Here is a 24,539-nt window from a genome sequence, read left to right on the forward strand (position 1 = left end):
ATTTTTCGGACTTTCCCTCATAAATCTTCTCAGTGTTTTATCTCTTGTTTTGTTCAACAAAAGTTGTGGGATTTCCCTGTCACAGTGACTGTACGTTTACCTTCTGTCATGCCTCGTCATGTTTGAATGAGAACTGACAATGCAGCAATCAGTCCTAAAAGGGAACTGTGATAGTCTGATAATATTGTAATTGTTGTTTTAGAAATGTGATACATCAGTTATTTTGCAAAAATATATACACACCTTGAGAGTCCACGCATTCGCTGTGTGACGTAGTCTCGTAACCCAGTTAGAAGCACACCAAAATTCAATATGTATGTTTTTCATATTTCATATTTCATATTTCGTCATTATTCTTTTCAGCACAACTGTAAATGTGATATTGATTTTATACATATGTAATAGTAGAATTTAAAAATAACATTTGAAACCAGTTATATAATTATATAGCAGTTAAGTTAATATTGTGAGTTAAATTTTAGTCATTCATTTTTTTATATTTCATAAACAAAAAGAGTTTCAAAAAAAAGCCAAGCAACAAACAGAAGTGTTTCTTTTCTAAATATCAATGATTTAGTGATCTATTCATAATGATCATAATGATAACTTTCTTTTTTCCTGAATAAATCCACACTTCGACAGTGAAAAATGGATTTATAAAACGGATAGTTCCGGTCCTTGATTCTGATTGGTTGAGCTGTGTTTTAAGCTGTTGTAAATTACACTACAAACATACACCTCTCTGTTTCTGTGTGTCTTTTGGCAACCACTTTGTTGCAACCACAAAAGTTTTTCAGGAACTTTACTGTTTGGCGGAAAAATGTTTTTATTAAAATCATTACATTTGATTTGCTTTGTTTTATTTTATGAAACCTTGCTACGTATATGGAATAACTATTTTAAAAAAGCAATAAGCCCTGTGAAGCTGTGGTTTACATTGAGTTTATAACAGCTATGGGGGTTTTAGGCACGACAAGTGTGCCTTAGCTGTTATAAATTCACTGTAAACCATGGCTTCTTGGAGCTTATTGCTTTATTTGCTGATAATGATTTAATTTTATTGGTAACAGCCTACAGCGTCTTATTATTCAAACTCAAGTTATTGACTTTTGACAAAAGAATTTGACATAAAAGATTATGCATACATCTAAAAAGGCTAGAAAAATTGTCCTCAAAGGGAAAAAAGCCCTGGAAATTAATTTAAGATGGCAAATGAAAAGTTCATGTCTTTCAATTTTTTCTAATTATTAACAACAAATTTCCAGGAAAAAAATGAAATTTAATTTTGTCAATATTGCACACCCCCAAGCCCTACTTGCATCTTTTCTTACCTGTTTAATCAGCATGTAGGTCTCGGACATGATCTTCTCGATGCGCTTCAAGTCGTAGGTCATGCCCTTCTGACCTTGCTGCCACACCCTGTACGCATCCAAAAGCAGCGTCTTGCCCGACTCCACGTCATCCAGCAGCTTCCTCTTCCTGCTGGGTTTCTGCTGTAGTCCCACCTCAGGAGTAGAGCTGGGTAGAGGTGTGGGGTTGCTGGCTGTTGGTGTTGTGACCATAGAAAGTGCTCCTTTAGCTGCGTTCACCTGATTCTGTAGCTGCTGCTGTTTTGAGCTAATGCTCAACTCCTCCAGCGATAGCTCAGACGCCCGACTGCTCTCTGGGACCTTATTGGCCTCCTCTGTTGCTGATTTAACCACCCCCTGCTCCTGTGGTCTGGTTTCAGCAGGCGTTTGAGGGTCTCTGAATTTTGTGGCACCCGGCCATGATCCGGGGCCAAGCTCCATAGGCTCTACAAGTGCTGCAGTACCTTCTCTGGGGTGAACGGCGGCCTCTGCCGCCGGATTTAAAGGCTCCAGGGAGAGCTGAAGAGTGGCTAAACACTGCTGAGGCATACAAGGAAGTCCGGTATCACTTCCTGTGGCCTTAGGGGTGTTGGGGAGTCCAGCTTTGGGCTGGGTGGTGTGGGAGCATTTGGGGTCCTCCACAGCAGAGGGCCGGTTGGACACATCCGCAGTGGTCATTTCACCCATAGAGGTGGTAGAGGGTGGTTTAGGGGGGTCACTTACCTGAGAAAGAGAATAATACAGATATGAAAAGACATCTTCAAACTACTAATGTGACAAAGAAACCACATTTAAAGTGGCCCATGTAAAGTAACACATGTAAGTAAGGCTGTTTCTGCCGACAGAAAACAAGACGTATGCTAATATATCATGATTAGTGCAACCTTTAAAAAGGCTGTGGCACTAGGAGTGAGGAAGGAAAAATTCTGCACTTCTGGATCTGTTTTAACTCGATGTAAAATGTATAGAAAAAGAAGCACAGGCATTAAGTTGAGCGAAGCTCTCATTCTATTCTTTGAGCAGTCGGGATGACATTAACTAAAGTGTTAGCACAAACATAAGCGTATCCTTGACTGTCAGATCTGGCTTAAGTTCCAAAACATGGCAGTCTCTCCATAGGAAACACATGCTAGCAAGGCCACTTTACAGCTTCTATTTCTAAAAAAAAAAAAAAAACACACATACAAAATAAAAAATTCTCTAAAAACAAAAAAAGAAAGAGAAAAGAAACAAACACAAAAAAACAAAAACGGAAAACAAAAATAAAACCTTACACCAAAGCAAAGCAAAAAAGAGATTTTAGCTTTCATACCCCTGTGAGTTTATCCAGATTGTCTTCCAGCACTTTTACAGTGAAGAAAAATGCTCGCTTGGCCAATACTTGTCGATCCACATCTCTTAAGTACTTCCTATAACACACAACATAAAACGATATGATATGTCCTTGCATTAAAATGCTTCACGCCATATGCTTCATATATAACAAAACAGGAAAACAAACACACAAAAAATGTTATGATAACTCTATAAAATACTATAGATTTTCATATTTTCAAAAAACATACATAACAAACATGCAAGGTTTAATTTAATTAAATGAGCAAAACAAAATAAATTAAATATTTGCACCATCTTACTTTCCCTGATCAGGGGTTCTCTGAAGCATCAGGGAGATTTTAAGTAAAGTGTGGTGATCTTTCAGTTGAGACAGAACATCCAGCAAGAGCACGATGGATCTGTTCATATGAGATGCAAAACTACCAGGACGATCGATCTCATCTACTGGAATACGCCAGATGCCCTGAGGAAGAGAAGGAGAGAGCCATTAGCAGAGAGAAGAGGAGTTCGTCTGCATGAGGCATCAGGGCAGCTTTAAGCCCGGCACTGGCTGTCAGATCTGGCTCCAGTCTCGTTTGCCAAACAAGCCAGCACCTCCACAGGAAAACCGATCTTGCCAAGGCCACTGCTGAGCTTCTCTTTACAGCACAGTCCAAAAAATACATAAGGGCCAATTATAAACACAATTCAGTGCTTCACGAACATCTCCAATTGTGCAAAACAAACCTCCAGGCAAGTCCATTAACATTCACAAGAGGTAAAAACATACGGAACGAATGAGTGGACGACTTCAGACAGTGCAGCGCTCATAGGAGAAGGCATAAATGGAGAGAAGTGGAGAAATGTTATTGTTGTAAGGCCATCTGCTGTTGGCTGTGTCGGTCTCCGGCCATGAAGACAATCTGCCCACTGATGAGAAATATGCCTCAACCCACTCTCTCTCTTTCTCGAGCCATCTCTCTAGCCCTCTGCTTCATCTCGAGCTGTTCATCTTTCCCTCCAGTCGTGCTGGTCTGGTGTGTGAAGTGTATCTGGCTGGAAAACAGCAGACTAAACGGAGCTATTGACAATGAACGGAGATGGCAAACTAATGAAGACGTCAAGAGAACATACTCTACGCAGACACTTGTAGTTATGCGAGCTCGATTTCACGTGGCACTGCATTGTGAAAGAACTTATAGCACAGTACGGTGCATTCTCAGGATGACTGCAAGCGTGCAATAGCAGACATTAGCAAAACCTGTCTTCCTTTTCCCGTTGTCTCTTTTAAATCAACTACCGTACTGTCATGGTGGAGCAACAGTCTGAAAAGATTCTCGCCGTTTTATCTAAAAATATGACATTATATCACAGTAACGTGTTAAAGCCAATGTGAAATGGCGTTTGAAACCCATTTCACTTCTATAATCAAAATATTCAACAAGAAAAATGTTGGACAGGGCTTGATTTTATTTATTGTGAACTGACTCAATTATGCAAAGTGAGCGATACATCTCAGAATAAAGTCGAACAAGAAAACCATTCTTTATACACTACTCAAAGTTTGAAAATAATCATGATTTGTTTTAAATAAATTTTCTATGCTCACGAAGGCTGCTTTTATTTGCTAAAGAGTAAAAACTCTAAATATTATTACAATTTTATTAAAATACAACTTTAAAAAAATTACAATTTAGAATGTTTTCTATTTAAATATACTTTAAAATGTAATTTATTCCTGTGATGCAAAGCAGATTTGCTGCTCAATTATTGATAATGTTTCTTATTATTATCAATGCTGACAATTTTTGCTGCTTAATATTTTTGTGAAAATTGTGATATCCCAATAAATAAATAAAATTTATACTTTTACTTAGAAAGAACATATTAAATTATTAAAGTGACAGTAAATGCATTTATAATGTTATTTCAAACAAATGCTGCACTCCAAGAATCAAAGAATCCTGAAAAACGAAAAAATAAAAACGAAGCAGCAAAAAAACATTTTCAACATTGATATAATTATTAATAATTGAGCGCCTAAAATAATTGATAATAATCGAGCAAATCAGCATATTAGAGTGATTTTTGAAGGATCATGTGACACTGAAGACTGGAGTAATGATTATATTTGCATCACAGGAATAGATTTAAAATATATTAAAATAATAAAAAGTTTATTTTAAACTGTAGTAATATATTTCAATATTACTGTATTTTTATTTACATACAGCCTTAGTGAGTATAATATATTTTTTATAACATTAAAAACCTTAATTATTCCATACTTGTAAACAGTAGTGTCTTTGGACTACTGTGCATGATGGATCATTCATAATAAGAGCAGGAACATGGATTAATAAAGTAAGTAGGCTCAATATATTATTTATGAATGAACAATGCGATGCGCACTTGCAATGCATTGGAAATGCAAGCATTTGCATCTGTGCTCTGGTCACGACAGCTTCATCCTTCACCAGCATGAGTGTGTCTCCAGCAAGCAGAGAACTTCCGAGTAAACATCAATTAGAGCAAATAGTCTGTTTTCAAACAGAAAGCTATAGCATGCAGAGCTGCAAGCCTTGATTTCAATGATGAAACAGTGCACCCCAGTTTTTTGCAGCCAATCATTCAGTTTGAATCTTCCTAATTGCCCTAAAAAAGGACACTGCTTCGGTTTGGCCTGGCAGACACCCATGTATGGACATTTGGACATTCCAGAATATGTAGATAATGGCACTGGAGCATGTGGAAACTGAGAAAGTGGATGTAAGCGAGAACTAAAAAATATGCTGGAGTGAGAAAAGAGAGAATGTGAAAAAGAAAGAAATGCTAATTGGAACGTTGGATGTTTCCGGAAACCTGGATGTTTATTTGCATGCGGAATGATCTGCAGCTGCTAGTCATCAAATCAAGAGCAGAGTGAAAGAACCGACCCAGAAGCACATGAGAAAAAGAAGCAAGGGTAATGGGGGAAAAAATAGCTGGAGGATGGATTAAAAGAAATGAATAAACTTCATATTTTGTTAATGCACTGAAATTCTGCCTATACAACAGTCACATTTTCGACCTCTGCATAGATTACAGCAGTTAAACAAATGCATCTATATTTTTCATCCTTTAGGAAAATTTTATATACACATGCCGATATTTCAAATTATTATTTTGACAAACACTGTGGCCAGTGAGAATGTTTAATGGAGGTAAAATACAACAGTTTGTTAATATTATATTATTTATTTAATAACATTATTATTTAGATTATTATATTGATTTATTAAATCACTTACATAATAAATCTAGTTAAACATAATCAAGGCATGTTTTCCAGAATCCTCTTCACTACAAATAACACAAGAAACAATATTTAACCATTTTCATTTATATCTACCATCACAAGAACAAACATCAATATTCACCTTTACTGTAAAAAAAAAAAAAAAAAAAAAAAAAAAATATGTTTTACAAGAAAACACCATTTTTAGTCTTTATTCAATGTATTACTTACAGATTCTTTGTGAAATTTGCTATCAGTTTTTTGAGTGAAAATTGTTTCTACACCAATTTTGTTTTTTTTTTCAGTGTACATATATTTTAACTAAAACATTGAACATGGAATGTTTTTGAGGATTTGGCAAAAAATTAAATCCTTAAAATCTGAATTTAAAACAAATTCGCTGAAACAAGCAGTTTGAACTGATTCACAAAAATGAATCAAACTCTGAGAAAAGTCTAATAAAATTGACCAAATAAAATGCTCATCAAAACCATCCTGACAAAAAAAAGTGGCTTAAAATATACCATAAATAATAAACATATATCACCCAACTTTACCTTTGAATGATAAACTCTAGACTCCCACAGGCCAGCATCAGTGGCTAATTCCCAAACAAAAAGTCAAGGGAGAACCTGCCAAGAATGAGTCAGTGTGTGTGTGTGTGTGTGAGAAAGGGTTTTGCCCTTTCACTGCAGGGATTACCCAAAGCCCCTCCAGCAGGACACAGTAGACGGATGGATACAGGAAAGAGAAAGGAGGGAGTGTATCCCGATGGACAGATATGGGAAAGAGGCGTGCCCAGAAGGATCAGCGGATGGAATGCTATTAAAACAGGTCTCTGGCACAGGACCCTCAAACCGCTGTGTTACAGTCCAATAACACGGCTTTACGATCAGATTACACACATGAGCTCAGTCATTCCTGCACTGCAGCAACTGTACTTCTCATCAGCATGTTTACAAGATGTGGGTTCGCCAGAATAATACTATTACATCATTTCCAGTCAATGTTTACTTTAATGTTCATAAAGTTTGTTTACCCAAATAACTATAGCTGATTTATAGATTACAAATCAAAGCATGTTTCTGACAAATCAACTATTCTGACTAGGTGCATGCATTAACTGTGTGAATGTAATGGAGTTAAATATATAATGTCTTGAAGAACAAACTTTAGCCTTTATTATACCACTGAAGCTTGGAAATAAGTTCTAGGTTAAATGCAAAAAATGATGCTAGTATTGTGACATCGACTTGCTTTGAACTTTGGCTTTGCTGTTATGATAACTACACCAGCTTTTGACATCAGTGTGGCTTTTTGTGTCAGTGAGAACTTGCATTACAGACTAACAAGATTGGTCACAAAAAGAAGAGACATAATGGGGGTTAATGGTATGTCCCTTTTGAAAGGTTAAGTATGGCAAGTGCTCTGGAATTTGATACACTAGGAGCCTTGTTTATTCTCCATTTCTTTTTTTCTGGGAATCCCCACACCTCCAGATGTGAACAAATACATAATAGCCATGTTTATACGATTTTGGTCATAAAAAAGAGAGGGAAAAACAAAAAAAACAATGCTTTCACAGCAAGCTGATGACGACGACTAACAAGAACGAATCCGGCCAATCATCTGCTTCTGATTAGCATTTTTTCCATTATTAAGCTCTTGAAGATTTAAGATGACGTACAATGACACAATTGACTGAAATCACTACTCATAAAAACCATACAAATATACTTTAAAATTAGCCTTTAAAAGACTAAAGTCGACTGACCAGCGAAAGAAGAGCAAGCTGTCATGTCTGTTTCAGGCCTACAGCTGCTCCTAATGCGATCGATATAATCTGACAGCAAAATCATTGAATTGGCGCCATCAGAAGAGGGCTTCCCTCACCATGTGAGGCCAGTCCTCTGTGCACGAGCTGCAAAAAGTGTTTTCATTAGTAAAGAAGAGTTTCCTTCACCAAAAAAAAAAAAAAAAAAAAAAAAAAAAAAAAACACTCTCAAAAGCCTTCAATATGAGCAGCGCATACCAGCAGATGTGGAGATTTCAAGAAGGCTGCAAGATGTTTCTGATAAGCAGTTCCGATTCAACACGTTTGACTACTTAAGCGAAACAAGAACGCAAGTGAATTTTTGCACAAGAAACAAGACACTTTGTGAATTTTACCTCAGGGATTCCCCCTAGACACCCAGCCTCACCTACTTTAAAAGTATCTCCACCCCAGAACTGAGGAACACAGAAGGAAAGCGGGAACAAGGAGGAAGGAGGTTCCCAGTTTTCTGACTCATCCAGTGCACTTCATCACTCCATTTCTGGTCATTACTGCCGCTCGTATTGACGAAACGCAGGACTCCGGTGAGAGCACAAGCTAACTATTATCTGCGTCACGCGTGACAGAGTCAATGCTCTCAAACGCTCACTTTCTTTCTCTTGCTCTACTCCTTGAACTCTCACGCACTGCGCTCCCACCTTCAACTGCCTCTTTCCACCAAATCTGAACGAAACCATCTCAAATACAAGCAAGCTGACACTTCTCCTTTCCACCTTTTATTCCAGGAGCAAAAACAGAAGGAAAAGGAAACCAAACAGGAAAAGCAAAAGGAAGAAACTCACCATCACCGAGGAGAGCTACTCCACGCTCTGGCTGTATGAAGTATGTGAGTAAATGGGATGTTTTGATTTTTTTTTTTTTTACATTCCGGCGAGAGAAGGCGAGCTGAAGTCCAGGCTTGAGGGAGTGGGCTGCACGCGTGTGGAGGGAGGAGAAAAGGAGAGATGGCTGAGCAAGTGTGCCTCAAACAGACGAGCACTTGCTCTCCTCTCTTTCCAGCCCTGCCATCGCAAAACAAAACGCCCACGCTTCTCTTTCTCTGCTCTGACCCCAGCGCGCTCACTCGTGCTCTCTCTCCCTCCCTCCCCGTGCTCTCGCTCCTTCTCTGTACACAGACGGAGAGACGGCCCCTTCAGAAGGCAGCCATCCAATCAGAGACGGACTCTGTTTCTCAGCCCAGCAGTGCACACCCACACAAACATACACAGAGAGAGAGAGAAAGGGGTGAACGACAGGAGACAGAAAACATGCAACAGGATGTTAGTGTGGGTTAGAGGGAAAAGGCTGTATATGAACACAAACACAGATACGAGGAGACAAGGTGAGGGATTGTAATTAACAAGAAAAGATTAGACGAGAACACAACAGACAAGAAAATGAGACAAGATAATGCTATAAGAGACTAAGAAAGAGAAAAAGAGAGGAGGCGAGACAAGTACATGAAAAACAAGAATAAAAGTAAAAAGGAGAGCAAAGAACAGAGAATATAAAAGATAATGAGACCAAAACAAAACAAACAAACAAAAAAACAGTAGAAACCAGATGTGAGACAAGAAGAAGTGAGACAGGGTGAGACAAGAGAAGAAAGTGAGGTGAGGTGAGATGAGATAAGGAGGAATAACAATAAAAGCAAACAAACAAGGGGAGAAAAGAACTAAGGAGAAGAGAGATGAGAAGACAAGAGACACGCCAAAAAAGACAAAACAGAATAGACAAGAGAACAAGAAAAGAGAAGAGGTGAGACAGCTTGAGAGAAAAAGAGAGAGGAAGACAAAGAAGAAGAGATGGGATAATAAGAGAGAAAAAAAAACAGATATGAGGAAAAGAGACTAGATGAGAACGAGACAAACAAGGAGAAAACAAAAAGAGACAAGGTGAGCCACAAGGTGTGACAAGAAAAGAAAAGTAGGAAGAGAGACAAGAAGAAAGGAAAGAGGTGAGAACAGAAGAGACAGTGAGAATAGACAATGAGACGATCATGAGACAAGACGATGCAAAGACAGAGAGACATGACAAGAGGACAAGACAACAAAGGCAAGCGAAGAGAAGAGAAGAGAAGAGAAGAGAAGAGAAGAGAAGAGAAGAGAAGAGAAGAGAAGAGAAGAGAAGAGAAGAGAAGAGAAGAGAAGAGAAGAGAAGAGAAGAGAAGAGAAGAGAAGAGAAGAGAAGTAAAAAGAGATGAGATGAGAAGGGAGGAAACGAGACAAGAAGAGAGACGAGACGAGACGAGACAAGAAGCTGGGGAAATGTTTATGTTGCAGTCACTGAGGCTCAGAGAGTGCAGAGGTGTATCTCTGCCATACAGCTTTCATTTCCCCTTCTCAACTGTGATGACAACAACACACACACACACACACACACACACACACACACCTGGCATTTCCAACATCCTGCTGCTAACAGGAAAGTCAAGATGCAAATCGTGCTGACCGTATCTCTACATGTGAACCTCAGGTGTTTGCTACCGCTGAACTTTCACATACCAGCACTTCACACATACAATGAAGCACAGGATACACATGTCATCCAGCCTGCTGTCAAAGATACTTTCACTCGTTACTTTTAGAAGACACGTTTATACTACTGCGTTTCCTTTTTAAAACGCATAACTTTTGCTACGGTTACGCCTATCGTTTACACTACCCCGACATTTTCAACCCTTGAAAACGGAGACTTTTGAAAACGCTGCAGACCCCGTTTTAGTTTGAAAACTCCGGGGTTGCGTTTCAGTGTAAATGGACCAAAACGAAGACTTTTGAAAACGATGGCGTGGCTGCCCACATTCGCTCTGCGTATCCTTGATGACCGTGTAAACAATAACATCATGCACATTGTTGTACCCATAGATGTAGCTATAGGTAGATTCCCCATTCGATCGCTCCAAGCACGTAGACACATCCGCGATCTAAATAATAGGGAATCTACCTATTCATATTTATGGCTGTACCTGCATGAATGGTCACGTGACGTGTTTTAGGTTGTGTAGTGTAAACGGAGATCGTTTCTGAAACGCAGCGGAAAATCCAGTGTAGATGAGGATAGTTTTCATTCTAAAACGCCGTTTTAAAATGAAACCGCACTAGTGTAAACGGGGCCTCAGAAGACACGCTGATACAGAAAGAGCCACAGGCAGAGCTCATTCTCCTAAAGAGATGTTCAGACATCTAAAGAAACCTGGATAGTAATGATAAATAAAATAAAATCCAGGCAGCTATTCTGTGGCTCGAGCCAGTGGTCCAGTGAGAGGAGGAGAGTGGGCGGCTACATATGCGAGCGCATATGCCAGTGTGTGGACATGGGAGAGAAACTGTGTTTGTGTTTTTGTGATGCGTTTGAGACTTAGGCCAACAGATACTGCCAATTTGTGCCAAAGCCTTTTTAATTTCTTTTTTTAATCTGCACTTTATTTTCTAACATTAATTATACACTTAAAGGGTTAGTTCACCCAAAAATGTACATTCTATCATCATTTACACACTCTCAATTTGTTCTAAACCTGTAGATATTTTGAAAAACGTTAGTAACAAAACAGTTGATGGGAGCTGTTCACTTCCATAGTATGGGAAAAATACTACGGAAGTCAATGGTTACCATCAACTTTTTGGTTATCAGCATCATTAAAAAAAAAAAAAAAAAAAAATCTTCTTTCGGGTTCAATAGAAGACAACTTTTTTTGGGGGGTGAACTTTAAATCTGCACATTGTTTAAAGGATACAACTGGCCAACATGGAATATCCGTTAGATTAAAAACATAACCATAAAAACAGCTCTAAATTTACCACCATAATAAAACACAAAAGCTCTTGAAGTTTCCATGAGCCCTGGACCGGATGCTGCTTGTGTATGTGAGGATTTTTCCATAAGCTGAGAACAGGTGGGCATGAGGTTGGTGTATCCCAGTGAGCAGAGCTCTGAAGCCCAGCGAGACATGACGCTCGAGTGTTTTTATACTTCCATGTGCCAAAACTGACAAAGCCACAGGCTGCTTCCTCACAGCGGCCGCACCCACCGCCAAAGGTAAGACACACTAACACTAACACAACACTAATGTTACGGCCTCCGCTCTGTGAGGACTGTACCAATGTGCCAAAAGGCCACTGGGCAAAACAGCAACAACACATGTACACACACCATAGTGATGCCATCTGTCTGTAAATCCAGCCAGTTTAGGGCTTTTTCAGTGAGGAGTCGTAATCTTTCTGGATTTATGTCTGTCTGTGTGTGTGTGTGTGTGTGTGTGTGTGTGTGCACTGAATCGCAGGAACTCATGATGGCATTCATCACACACACACACACACACACACACACACACACACACACACACACGTGTATGAACAGCAGACTCGCTCTGCCAGATATACACACATCACTAATATCTCCAGACTGGATCCCGCTGTAGCTGTGATACGGTGAACTTTGACATATAAGCTCAGCTGCATTCATATGTGACTTACGTTGAACAGATTGGTCTTATTCCTCTCGCAGAAAAGTCCTTGTGCCGGCATGTGCTTCAGCTGTTGCCATGGGACACTGCTCCCTAGCAACACGTCTCGTGCCCATTGCAGGTTCTGTGAAAACACAAATATATTCAGTCAGCTCTGTATGCAGGAGGGCAAGAGCGCGTGTGATGACTTGAACTGAGTGAAGTCGGAGTAAAGCCTGACCGCTTCACTCGCGCACACACACACTCCTGATGGAATACTAGAGTCCTGCTTGACTGTGCAGCATATACTAATAAAAAAAAATAGTAGGCAGTATGTGAAGGAGTATGCAGTAGGTAAGGAAAAACATCTCCATTATGGTAGACTTGCATTTATAATATATACTGCATACTGCCCACTAGTTTTGAAAAACAGCATGCAATAGGTAACAATAAACCTTTTTAAACTCTATAAAACTACAGTGGTCAAGTGACTTTAATTCAGTGATTTTGACAAAATATTTGAAAGTATGGCGTAGTTTGCGTTAAACATTTCTAACTGTATTAAACGACAGTGTCATGTGACTTGAATGCAGTATGCAGTTACAGTACATACTGTAGAGTATTGCATACTAGTTTTGAGAAAATAATGTGACAGTACACTCTAAAAAAAAGGCTGGGATATTTTTTTAAACCAAATGCCGGGTTCAGCTTTTGGGTATTTTATTTGCGTTATTTTTAATATTTTTACTCAGGTGCTGGGTATTTTTTTTTTTTAAGTTGCTGGGTCATTTTAAACGCTGGGTTATTTTTTTTCTACCCAACTGCCGAGTTAAGCCTCTCCAACGAAGTTACAGTTAGTGCACAGGTTTTCTGCATCCTACAGGAGAGAGCGGTTCTTAGCGCCGCCGTGCCGTTTTATTTCATTTATAAAGTCTTTGATGTGGTGTAAATTATAATATTTTTTTACGCAACACACCATAAGGATGAGATCATGTCAGTCAGCTGTGTCAGCAGCGGTCCTTTCGCACGATGGAAACGCCTTTTGCCTTCCATAACATAAATGGATTTTATTCGTCATAATACTGAGTTTAATTTAATTTGATGTTAAAATATGTTCTCTAATCTCAGTACTGTTTGTTTATGGGCAGGTTTTAGAGTCAGTCGCGGCTACGAGTGAAACGCGAGGCCGCGGTCTAAAGTTCGCAGTTCCCCCAGCGAACAGCAGCCCTTCACCTGCTTAGATTTTGGCGACACACCGACACGAGAATTAGCACTATTTCGGTACAAAAGTGATTACAGAGAATGGTTGAATACACTTAAATTAAAATGCTACTTGTGGTTGTTTAAATGTATGTAATTTTGTAAACTATGCTGCATTCACCCAAATAAATTAAATTTGCCTTGTATTTTGCCCATGGGTGTTCTTGCTTAATAATAAATGTTCATCTTTTGATTATTGCTGTTGTGTGATTTTTAATTTCCAGCCCATTTTAAGCCAACGATATTATAATTTTCAAACAATAGATAAATTAAATGAAACAACCTAAAAACATTTAACCCAACCAGCTAGGCCAAAATAACCCAGCATGTGTTCTGTCCAATATTAACCCAGCACTGGGTTGCCAAATAACCCAAGTTGGGTTGTTTTTGACCCATCATTTTTTAAGCATGTATGGAGTAGGTAAACATTTATACCTGTATTAAACTTCAGTTTCATGTGACTTTAATGCAGTATGCAGTGATGGTATATACTGTATATTGCATACTAGTTTTGAGAAAATAATGTGATAGTATGGAGTAGTTAGCAATAAACATTTCTAACTGTATATAACTATAGTGTCATGTGACTTGAATGCAGTATACAGTGATAGTACATAATGTATACTGCATATTAGTTTTGAGAAAATAATGTGACAGCACGAGGTACAGTAGGTAGCATCAAACATTTCCAACAGTATTACACTACTGTGTCACATGACTTTAAATTTAATTGAATACTTTATTGTCATTGTACAGTTGTTCAACGAAATTCAAAGTGAAACTCCTTGTGGTAGAAAAACACGCAAAAAAGAACATAATTACACCACAATACACAATAAAGCAGTATGCAGAGATAGTATATACTATATACTGCCTACAAATTTTCAGAAAATAATGTCACAGTATGCAGCAGGTAGTGATAAATATATTTCAAACTGTATTGCACTAAACTGTCACATGACTTTAATGCAGTATGCTGTTATTTTAGTAACTAATATATATCACCTACTAGTTATAGAGAAAATAGTAGGTGACGCAATAGGTACTGATAAACATTTCAAACTGTATTACATTAGACTATAAAGCTTGCAGTGTTAGTACAGACAGTACACTGCCTACTGTTTCTGAAAAAGGTATGCATTAGGTAGTAAGCATTTACTAAAATTGCAATACGATATATTACTGACACATGAAATCTAGTATTTATACTGTCTGTTGGTTTTTAAAAATGTGTGTACAAGTGCATGCAGTAGGCTGTAAGTGTAGTGTACAGGTAGTACATACTGCCCACTGACTGTTTTCGAACATGTCTTATACATAGAGTTTGCAATAAGTAATAATAAATGTTTGAAGGGTACTAAAGTGAACAGTATGTGAACTAATATGCTGCAGGTAACATTTTTTTTTTTCAATAACATTTCTTACAAAGTGTTTCATATCATATTATGCTAAACTATTGTCACATAACCTCACAAAATAAGATTATTTTGCAATTTTAGTCCAATTTTGAGTAAAAATGTTTTCTTGTAGTCAGTGTTGCCCGGTCTGTTTACTAAAACAAGCCCAACTGATACTCAAAACTAGCGAAATCATAGCCAAAATGAGCCCAATAATGTTCCGGGGCAAATTGGCTTACAAAATTGTGTTCTATTGGGGGGAGAGAGGTTTCACTTCAACCCATTGACTAAAAAAAATAAAAATAACAACCTCCAGCAACAATATAAAAGTAGCCCAAATCCATGGGAAGACTGGGGACTTGGCAACACTTCATGTTAATTTGTCACACTGGAAATCGGTTAAGTCAAATTGCATTGTGGACCTGCAAATACAGTACTGTAATTTTTAATCTAACCTAGCAGGCCATCCAGATATTCTATACATAAAAATCTTTAAATGAACTGATTAACTGAACGCAAGAAAACACCGAAACAACTTTAAATTGTAGACACACAGCTCCCATTAGACGGCTAAAGACTGAAAGCTCAATCCAAACTCTTGTGACACTCTAATATAATTACACTGTATCATCCCATCAAATCCATTTCCACACCGCTAATTCACCTTTAATGAACACATAACATTAGAACGCTGCAGTCTGACTTCTTTATTAGGATACAGACACACACGTATCTCTCACTGTATGTCACACACTGTACAAACGAGAGCTCAAACACTGTTTGGGGCCACTCATTAAATCCGAGAGCTAAATTTCCATGCTTTCGCATTGGGAACGAGTCGGGTGCAATTAAACGTGTTGTGGCTGTTATGAAATCTCTGGCTTGTCATGGCGGGGTGATTCAATTTCAGAGCTGAACAATCTCTGCTCAAAGATCAGACAGATTTCTCAGTGTGAAGGGATGGAGATGACATATGTGAGTCTGTTTGGTAAGAAAGTGTCTGAAAGGAGCACAAACACACATGCAATGGGGAGAGAGAGACATAGAGAAAGAGAGATGATATAGTAACTCCAAGTCTGACATGTAATAGACATTTTGAATAAAGTATTGGCTCCTTGTGTATGGACTGAAACTTCAAGCTTCAAAAAAGGATGCAAAAGCACCATAATAATAATCCATGCGTTGTATTTTTAGTCTTCTCATATAATAGAATGAAATTTTATTTTTCAGCGATAAACGTCCCTGCCAAGTCTCTGGACTATGACTAAACATTTTTTCCAGCCTGAGCGACTGATTTAAATTTTTTTTTAGAGGTTGCACTGGTGCCATTACCATTTCGATTAACCTATAAACACTGCCATTTCTGTTGTGTAAGAGAAACATTAAACAGCAAACGGGCCAGAAGTGGAACAAAACCACATCTGGAGCCCTGTAGATTGAATTTAAGTCATTATTCAATGATAATCTTCCTCTCCAATGAGCTGTTAACCACTGCGATTTGTGAATAAATCATTGGGACGGGTATTGTGAACCGGATCAAACAATTCATTGAAAACCTCAGACTCAAAAAAATTATTTTTGTTAAAGAACCAGGCAACTGCTACTTTTCTCATAAGAACTCATGATCTTCAGTGAGTAACATTCAGTCAGTTTTTCCACACAAAGCTATCATACTTCTATGATATATTATACACACTATATATTATAAATATGATACTTTCACGGTGCTTTTGTCATTTTCAGTAATTCACTGTTTGTGTTTCAAGGAAGACAGGAAGTTGCAGTGACATGAGTGTGAGTAAACGATAACAAAACTATCATATAGGACTGAAGCACTCCTTTAGTTATCGTAATTCAAGATATGACAGTGAGAGAAAGAACAAAACAGAAAAGAGTGCAAAAGGCAGGATATGGAAGGTTATGCCAGCAGTCATTATTTAGACTACTCTACTGTAAAAAACAACACCCCCAATGTTGCTTTGCTATGTCCTCTTCCATTAAGCAGTCACTGATATTATTATACATGGCTATGGATATATCAATCTTCAGTATTAAAAAAAAACAAAACTTTTTTTTCTTGCTGCAATGGAATCTGCTATTGTTCCACAGAAAGGGAAACTAAAGCTTTCAAAGAAAATTCAACAGAAAGAAAGAGAGATAATCACATGCAGGGACTGTATGACAATGATTTTAAAATGTTGGTTTCTATTACGAACAAATGCTGTAATATGCTTCCAGGCAGGGCCCAAAATTACAACCATGCCACACTGGCCAATGGTGAAATAACTGAGAAAATTGACCAACCACAGATATTTCATACTGGCCATGAAACTGAATTTTGCATTATTGTTTAAAAAAAAAAGGTAAAAAAAGAAAATTGGAATGACGACAATGACATTTTTTCTTGCATATCAGTGAAAAAGTGCAGGATGGCATGTCATCATACGTAAGATGAGTCAGTCTGAAATGCTCCTTCACAAAAACATCAATACAAATCGTGATTTTGCTCCTCTATTTGCATCTGGGTGGCTCCAAAAAAATAAAAATAAAAAAAAAACCACACATCGCCACATGGAGCTCTTGGGAAAAAATACTAATAGACATTCCTGGTATACAGGTCATGGTGAATTTGCCATAAAGACAAACCACAGCAGATGTTTCCTTTAGTAGATGTTTTGATGTAAATCATTCACGTCACTTCAGACTGTTATTCTTACAACGCAAACTCAATTAACACCTAGAGTTAGATAAATCTATTTGAATTAATCTGTTTGTTCTGAGGGTTCATTTAGTAATCAAATAAATATTGATAAATATTAACTGAATGTTTACATTAATTATGGTTCTATTTTATTTTATTTGCTGCTCAAGAAACACTTCTGGTTATTATCAAATGTTGAAAACAGTTGTGCTGCTGCTTAGTATATGCATTTATGGAAACTATAATACATTTTTTAAACGTTCAAAAGAACAGCATTAATTTTAAATAAAAATAAACTGAAACATTCTCAAAGGTTCTCAAAGGTTTTTTCAAATAAAAAATTATTTTCTTTTGTTTCTTACTGCCACTGATCGCAATTTTTTAAATGGCAGTGCATTTAAAATTTTATATAAACTTGTGAATTTGTTCCTTATAAAACGAATACGACTATTTATGAAATATATCATATGCCGTTATCTTTATAATCATTCAAATTAATAATTACAAAATGGATAGTTGGGTGCTGATTGGTTAAAACAGCCATCCAAAACACACAATATAGTAACAGCTACTGCACAGATAATGAATGAATCAAAAATGTCAAATGTTTTTCATAATCATTTGATTAAGTACTTTTATAATAGCAATACAGTACTTCATTTTCTCTTCTTCTGCATTAATTCTATCACATCTGAAGGGCTTATGTGCACACCACTGCTGTGCCTTACAAAGGCCTTCAGCCCATTTGAGCAGGAAGTTGAGCTATTTAGCAGGGGTTTTTACATGACTTGACCACATGTAAAGTAAGTATGGGGAATCCCCACTGACCTCATGTGCACACCTTTCGACTTCACATATCAACCACAAGTCAAAAAACAAACTGCAGCGGAAACATTAGGCTTCAGGCAAGTGTAAGTGGTTTGTTTAGTGGTCAGGGGTGTTACACAACATTCTGGCACTGGGCTAAACTTGGCACTACTGCTCTTTTTTGCGCCCATGAGGCTAGTGGGCACAGTTTTTAACGCCCAGTCTTAATATCTGTAGGTAGTGGCATCCACCATGCATAGGCTTCAAACACACACACACTGGTGAAAATTATATCATCCTCTTGGCTCAGTTAGCATTGGAGATAGACACATATCTGCTGACGCTGATGTTCTTGTGCAGTAAATGGTTGTTATAAAGCATATGTGTATCTGTTTTCGTGTCAAAACACTTTCCAGTGTTATGTACAGAGACAACAATAACTACAAGCCATTTGCGGTATGATTACCTAAAATGATAAATACAGTGGAGATTACAAAACATTGTTTGAGCAGCCCAACGCTAACACTGACAATTGTAGGGTGAGACCAAATGAGGTGAATCTCATTAACACGGTCAAGAAATGTCATGGATATACTTCAAATCAATGAGAAATAATCTGCATGTAGAAAATGAAGCCTGTTTCAAAGCCTTTCAAAGTTACTTTAGCAAAGGAAAACCAGTCTCCTCTTGGCTTATATCGAAATCCTCAGACATTTTCCTTAATAAATCCCCGTTTTGTGCTTCTAATTCATGAACAGCGTTTTGTTTTGTTCTCTCTCTGCGTTCGTCACTAATCATGCAACGCTGACGTGCCATGTCATCCACCGGAGCGGCTTCCAGTTTTGACAGTCGGCAGAAGTCAGAGAAAAGTGTTTATAAAGCATATACAATTTTATTTTATTTTTTAAATGACCAATCGTTTCGCTAGATAAGACCCTTATTCATCGTCTGGAATTGTTTATTTGGAGTCCATGACATCTACTACAAGCTGGAATGTTTTCATCAAAAACCTTAATTTCTTTTCAACTGAAGAATGAAATACATAAACATCTTGGATGACAAGGGGGTGAGTAAATTATCAGGAAATTTTAATCACATGCTTTCGGATGGAGCAGCATTTACTACACAGAGCCATAGTTTACTGACAACCTACACAATGTCACGTTCATTATCGGTGTTGAATCGCCTGCTATTATGATCGTGATATTGCGTAGCTTGTCAGTGAACTATGGCTCTGCGTAGTAAATGCTGCTCCGCATTCGATTATTTGCACAGCCCTATATTGATTATAGCATATTATAACAATATTAATGTTATACCAGTATCAGTAACACGACACTTGACTAGTGGTCGACCAATATATTGGCAAGGCCAATATATAATCCGTACATTTTTCCAGCATCGGCCGATATTTTTCTGTTTGACCAATGTGTTCGAGGCAGGACTTTTATTTTGACAGCGCTGAGAACGGCAGCACCTGAGCAGCACACAGCGCTCACATTCGCCCTCTTCATGGTCTGCTGTCACAGTTTAACAGTTCTTTCTAATAGGGATAGAAGTCTGTCTAATAATCGGAAAGGAAATAAAAGTATTGAAGAATTTTTACTTTACTCAAATTTAAAAAGTATCTGTAGTTTATCAGAGTGGTTTTCTTTGGAAAAATGTTACTACATTCCAAAACATAATGTCGTACTTTTTACTGCCCTACATTTAGTTTTTTTATCTTTAATACTTACAGACATTAAAATTTTAGTATTTTCTTGTACTCAAGTAAAATTTTGTGATACTTTTTACTTGAGTAAATTAAGAAAGGACTAGATTTCTAATTTAATTAAGTATTAAATATTTAATATGAAACGTAGTGCAGTAAAAAGTACAATACTATGCTTTGGAATGTTGTGAATTAAAAAGAAAAACACTTATAACGTACAGACACTTGAAAAGTACTTTTACAGCAGAGTAAAAATACTCCACTACTGTCCACCTCTGGTTGTAGGTCTGTGTTTTACTGGTTTGTTTTCTCCCTTCTTCCCACCCTCTACACTCCCACTTTTCAACAGATTTACATGTCCATTTCTTTTTCAAATGGTGTGAACAACCAGTGCTAAAACAGGGGGGTTTCATGACACTTTACTAAAAGTTTTTTAAAAACTGTTAACTGCAGTCCTTTAGAAAATCGTTACTACAACAGGGTTGCAAACTCATCATAGGTGAAACAGATGCGCCCTCGGGAAGAAAAATTAAACTGTACTTTAATATATTATAATGCAAGTTTGCATTCCTGTATTTCAGTGGCCCAGAAATGATTCACTGTGTGGTGTGTGTATGAAGTGTATGTGTGTTTGCGCACCTTGTGTGTCCTGCTGTAGGTGTATAGGTGTGCCAGACGATAGAGACTCTTGTAGTGTTGCGGGAAGCGACTCAGACACAGGAAGAGAGACCTCACACACACATGCACTAGTGTTTTCCTCTGCTCTCTCTGTCCCGGTGGCAGACACTTAGGCAGCTCTATCACCTCCAGCGGAGGCGGCGGCGGCGGCTCTGGCCTGCGCTTGCCCTCACTGGAGGAGCTGGTCTGGGGGTGAGGTCTGTGTGGTTGGGCGGTGTGCAGCGGATGAGGTGGCGCTTGGGTCGGGGTGTCTGAGGTAGGAGTTTTGGGGACGGAGGCCTCAGGGGACGTGTTGGATAAGGTGGTGTCCGAAGACTCTTGTGTGACTGAAGATTCTTGAGAGAGTGTGGCCGAGCTGATATCCATGTTCTTGTCCTCCAAGGGGCCTGTGGGATTTCAAGAGGGCAGAGGTGACCACCAGCTGCAGATATTGATTGTAAAAAGCAGCAGAATAGGAGAAGATAATCTACTGCGTTTTGTGCTCTTGGCAAGACAGATATTGGTTTAATTTTATGAAAACTGTCAAGTTTTGCCAGACATGTTCTAAGAAATTATAGCTAGGAAAATCCTAAGAAATTATATTATTATATATATTTTTATTTACAGTGGTGGCCAAAATTATTACAACACTTTTTTTTTTTTTTACCAGGCAAAAACTGGTTTCATATTTTGCTGTAGTGTATCAGTAGGAAAGATCAGTTTACTAATTTGGAAAGTGAGATTTTTGTCAGACAACAGCAAGTGCTCCATACAGAGATCTGATCTCATCATCATCAGTCTGTCTGTAATGACTTGAAGAAACAGAACGAACTGAGACCGACTAAATCCAGAAGAAACGTCACCAAGATGCTTCAAGAATCCTACCTGCAAAGCTACAGTACTGTTAAAAGTTTTAGGCACTTGTGTAAAAATGCTGTAAAATGAGGATGCTGTCAAAAATAATGTCATAAATTGATTTTCTTTATCAATGAACTTCTATAAACTGAATTAAATCAACTTTTGGTGTGAGCATCCTTTGCGTTTAAAGTAGCTTTTACCCTCGGTGCACTTGCGCATAGTTTTTCAGGGAGCGTTTTAAGTCTCTTATGCTCACCCTGCCTGAATTTATTTGATCCGAAATACAGAAAAAAAAAAAAAAAAAAAACCTTTAAAAAAAATGTTGTTAAATATTTTTTTAAATGTAATTAATTCCTGTGGATTTTCAGCATTAGAAACGTGCTGCAGTCTTAAAAGAATCATTTAGTTCAATATTTTGTGGACACAGCAATATTTTTTTCTGTGATGCAGCAGAAAAAGAAAGTTCAAAATAAAAGCATTTATTTAAAACTGAAATATCATACAAGCCTTTTAATTGATTTAAAGTGTTCCTGCTGAAAATAGAAAAAAAAAGGAAAATCTTAAAAAAAAAAAAAGGTAAAAAATCTTACCACAAGCATTTAAATGGTAGTGTAATATCATAAAAACAAACCATGTAAAATACTAAATGTTAAATATTAATACTAAATATCAAATTAATTTTACACATTGTAATGAGACTTTGCATTATGTACGTGTTTAGAAGAACTGGGATCAACACCTGCGTCCTCTATTGTGGCCGGTTTCTCTTTTCCAGTGGCATTTGATTCTTCCGGAAAAATACTACACTTCCCAGGATCGACCTTGTGGCTGCTGTCCTGTGAGCTGGTGGCATCCATGAAGACATCCTGCAAGGAGCTGGAGTCTGACAAGCCAGCAACGCTGTCCTGACTTTGCTCTGATTTAGGGAAAAAAAATATACCACACAATTACACTCATTCAACAAGACCTTCATCCTTTGTAAATATTCATATAATTAAAAAGACCCTTTGTTCAGATTGTTTCAGATTCACCCAAATAGCACAATCCACAAAGCAACAGAGATCCCAAGATGAATTGTGTAAAAATCCTCCAATGAACACAAGGCTGGAAACATTTGCTGGACAGACAGATTTACAAATGGTAGCTATACCTGAAGAGCAGGCAGGCTTATGTTGGGACGAGGTTTTGGATTTTAACAGAGGAAGGGAAATTAGAATTCTGTACCTGAGAGCATTTACTATCATTTTCTACAAATTAAAGGAATAGTAATAGAGTGCTGCAAGAATGAATCCTAAAACCCAGAATCCAGTTGAGTGGGTAATTGGATTTTATGAATGGGTTTTTGGTTAAATGCCTGAAATAAGGTCTGTGTTTAACACAAGCCCAAGAAATGTCCATGTTTTTCTCTGACGTAAAATGCACCAGTAATATCCCACTCGTGAGTTTTTTTTAAAGATATTACAGTTGCGTCTGAAAGCTCTAAAATGCTGCCTTCGGACAAAATCCCGAAATACTGTGCGTTCCATTCTGTGCCGTTTGAGCAAAAAAATAAATAAATAAAGATGACATCTGAAAGCTGCGTTTGGTGGTCAGTTTGTATGTAAATGTATATTTCTGACTAACTTTTTGCACTTTTGATGTTATTTCTAGCGAGAAATCAGTATTATAGTAATTAAATAAATAGTAATTAAAGGCATTTGGAAGCTAACTTTAATTTTTAACTTCTGGCAATTGTATTTAGGCTTCAAAGTTCATCATAAACTTTTGTTGGTCACAGAGCTTATTTTCTGCAATAATCCAAAGCACAATTCCTAAACTGAAAAATCTTATTTGGTCTGTGTGGAGAGAACCAGGGTGATGGTTGCCATTAAAAAAAGAAATACATCACTGCAGCACTCAACTGAACACAAACATGAAAATTCTTTCATTATTTACTCACCCTCATGCTCATCCAAACCCATATGCTCTTAACTTTCTAATGCAGAATACAAAATTTTGTTGTAATGTTTCGCTTCTACCTGCTTGAAGTCAATGAGGACAAACACTGTCAAAAGGGATGTAAGGTACCAAAAAAGTAGTCTATGACTTGTATTCCAAGTCTTCTGATGCAATTAAATGTGCAGAAAAGACTTAAATTTAAGTAGTTATTTACTCTTAATATTTCCTTTCACAGTAATTCTCATATTTCATTTGTACTTTTGCCTTTTCAAACAGCTCCATGGGCTTTCTCCTTTAAGTCCTACAGGTTTGGAGGGAAATTAAGAAGAGTAATTAATGAAAGAAGAACTATTCCTTTAACAGGGGCAGTGGTTTTGATCCAGGTCTGTGGTCAGAGGTTACAGGGCATGACCACAGGGTGCACGTTTCAAATGCAGTGTTGAATCAGCCTGCTCCTGAGGTAGAGCAAAGCGCTTGAAAATACTGTGCTTCTCAGCAAGCCCAGAAAAGAAAGTTAATGTAATTCCTCTTGTGCTGCCCGCAAACAAACAGAAAAAGCCCCTGAGCATGCTGAGAGTGTCAGCATTTGGCACAGAGGGTAGAAATTCATTAGCAAACACCATCACCTCCATGACATGACATAGAGTGTGGTGGCAACACCCCCCTTCCCCTCCACCACAGAACACCAACGCACCCGCACACTCAGCGTGAATGGGAAAAATGGCGCTGTGTCAGCGTAAAATTGCAGCCTCCTGGAGAGCGCATTAGCAGCTTTAGGCCAACACTGCCAGGAGGCCCATTAGTTGGTCTGCTGCAGTTTTCAACAGAAGCTCAAGTGCATGTTAAATACACAATGAAGGTCTAGATGGGACCCGGTTATGTGCTGGACAGGAAAAAAATAATTGAAGAAAAGATTGATCTGATTAAAGGGGGAAATCACCAATGGAGTAAGAGTGTTGTCAAATTAATTGCACAGAAGAAAGGGACATTTGTTTTGAAAAGGACATGTG

The 24,539-nt window shown here is 37.8% G+C and overlaps 1 protein-coding gene and 1 long non-coding RNA gene across 5 annotated transcripts in view; one reads left to right on the forward strand and one right to left on the reverse strand.

Annotated features, from left to right (window-relative positions):
- The window catches only part of LOC109087811 (calcineurin-binding protein cabin-1), a 91,413-nt gene that overhangs the window by 29,726 nt on the left and 37,148 nt on the right, over positions 1-24,539 (reverse strand). For all 4 annotated transcript variants that reach the window (XM_042730214.1, XM_042730212.1, XM_042730215.1 and 1 more), the window contains 6 exons: positions 22,331-22,507; positions 20,716-21,140; positions 12,232-12,345; positions 2,987-3,150; positions 2,662-2,758; positions 1,332-2,072 (listed from right to left, as the gene is read on the reverse strand). In XM_042730214.1, the coding sequence (XP_042586148.1) occupies positions 1,332-2,072; positions 2,662-2,758; positions 2,987-3,150; positions 12,232-12,345; positions 20,716-21,140; positions 22,331-22,507 (1,718 nt within the window). The remainder of the gene's footprint in view (positions 1-1,331; positions 2,073-2,661; positions 2,759-2,986; positions 3,151-12,231; positions 12,346-20,715; positions 21,141-22,330; positions 22,508-24,539) is intronic.
- On the forward strand, positions 8,194-9,154 carry LOC122138279. The gene is made up of 2 exons (XR_006155465.1): positions 8,194-8,301; positions 8,503-9,154. It is a non-coding gene; the product is annotated as an uncharacterized LOC122138279 (long non-coding RNA).

The sequence above is a fragment of the Cyprinus carpio genome, chromosome B8, assembly GCF_018340385.1.
Source record: "Cyprinus carpio isolate SPL01 chromosome B8, ASM1834038v1, whole genome shotgun sequence".
In the NCBI taxonomy this organism is placed as follows: Eukaryota; Metazoa; Chordata; class Actinopteri; order Cypriniformes; family Cyprinidae; genus Cyprinus; species Cyprinus carpio.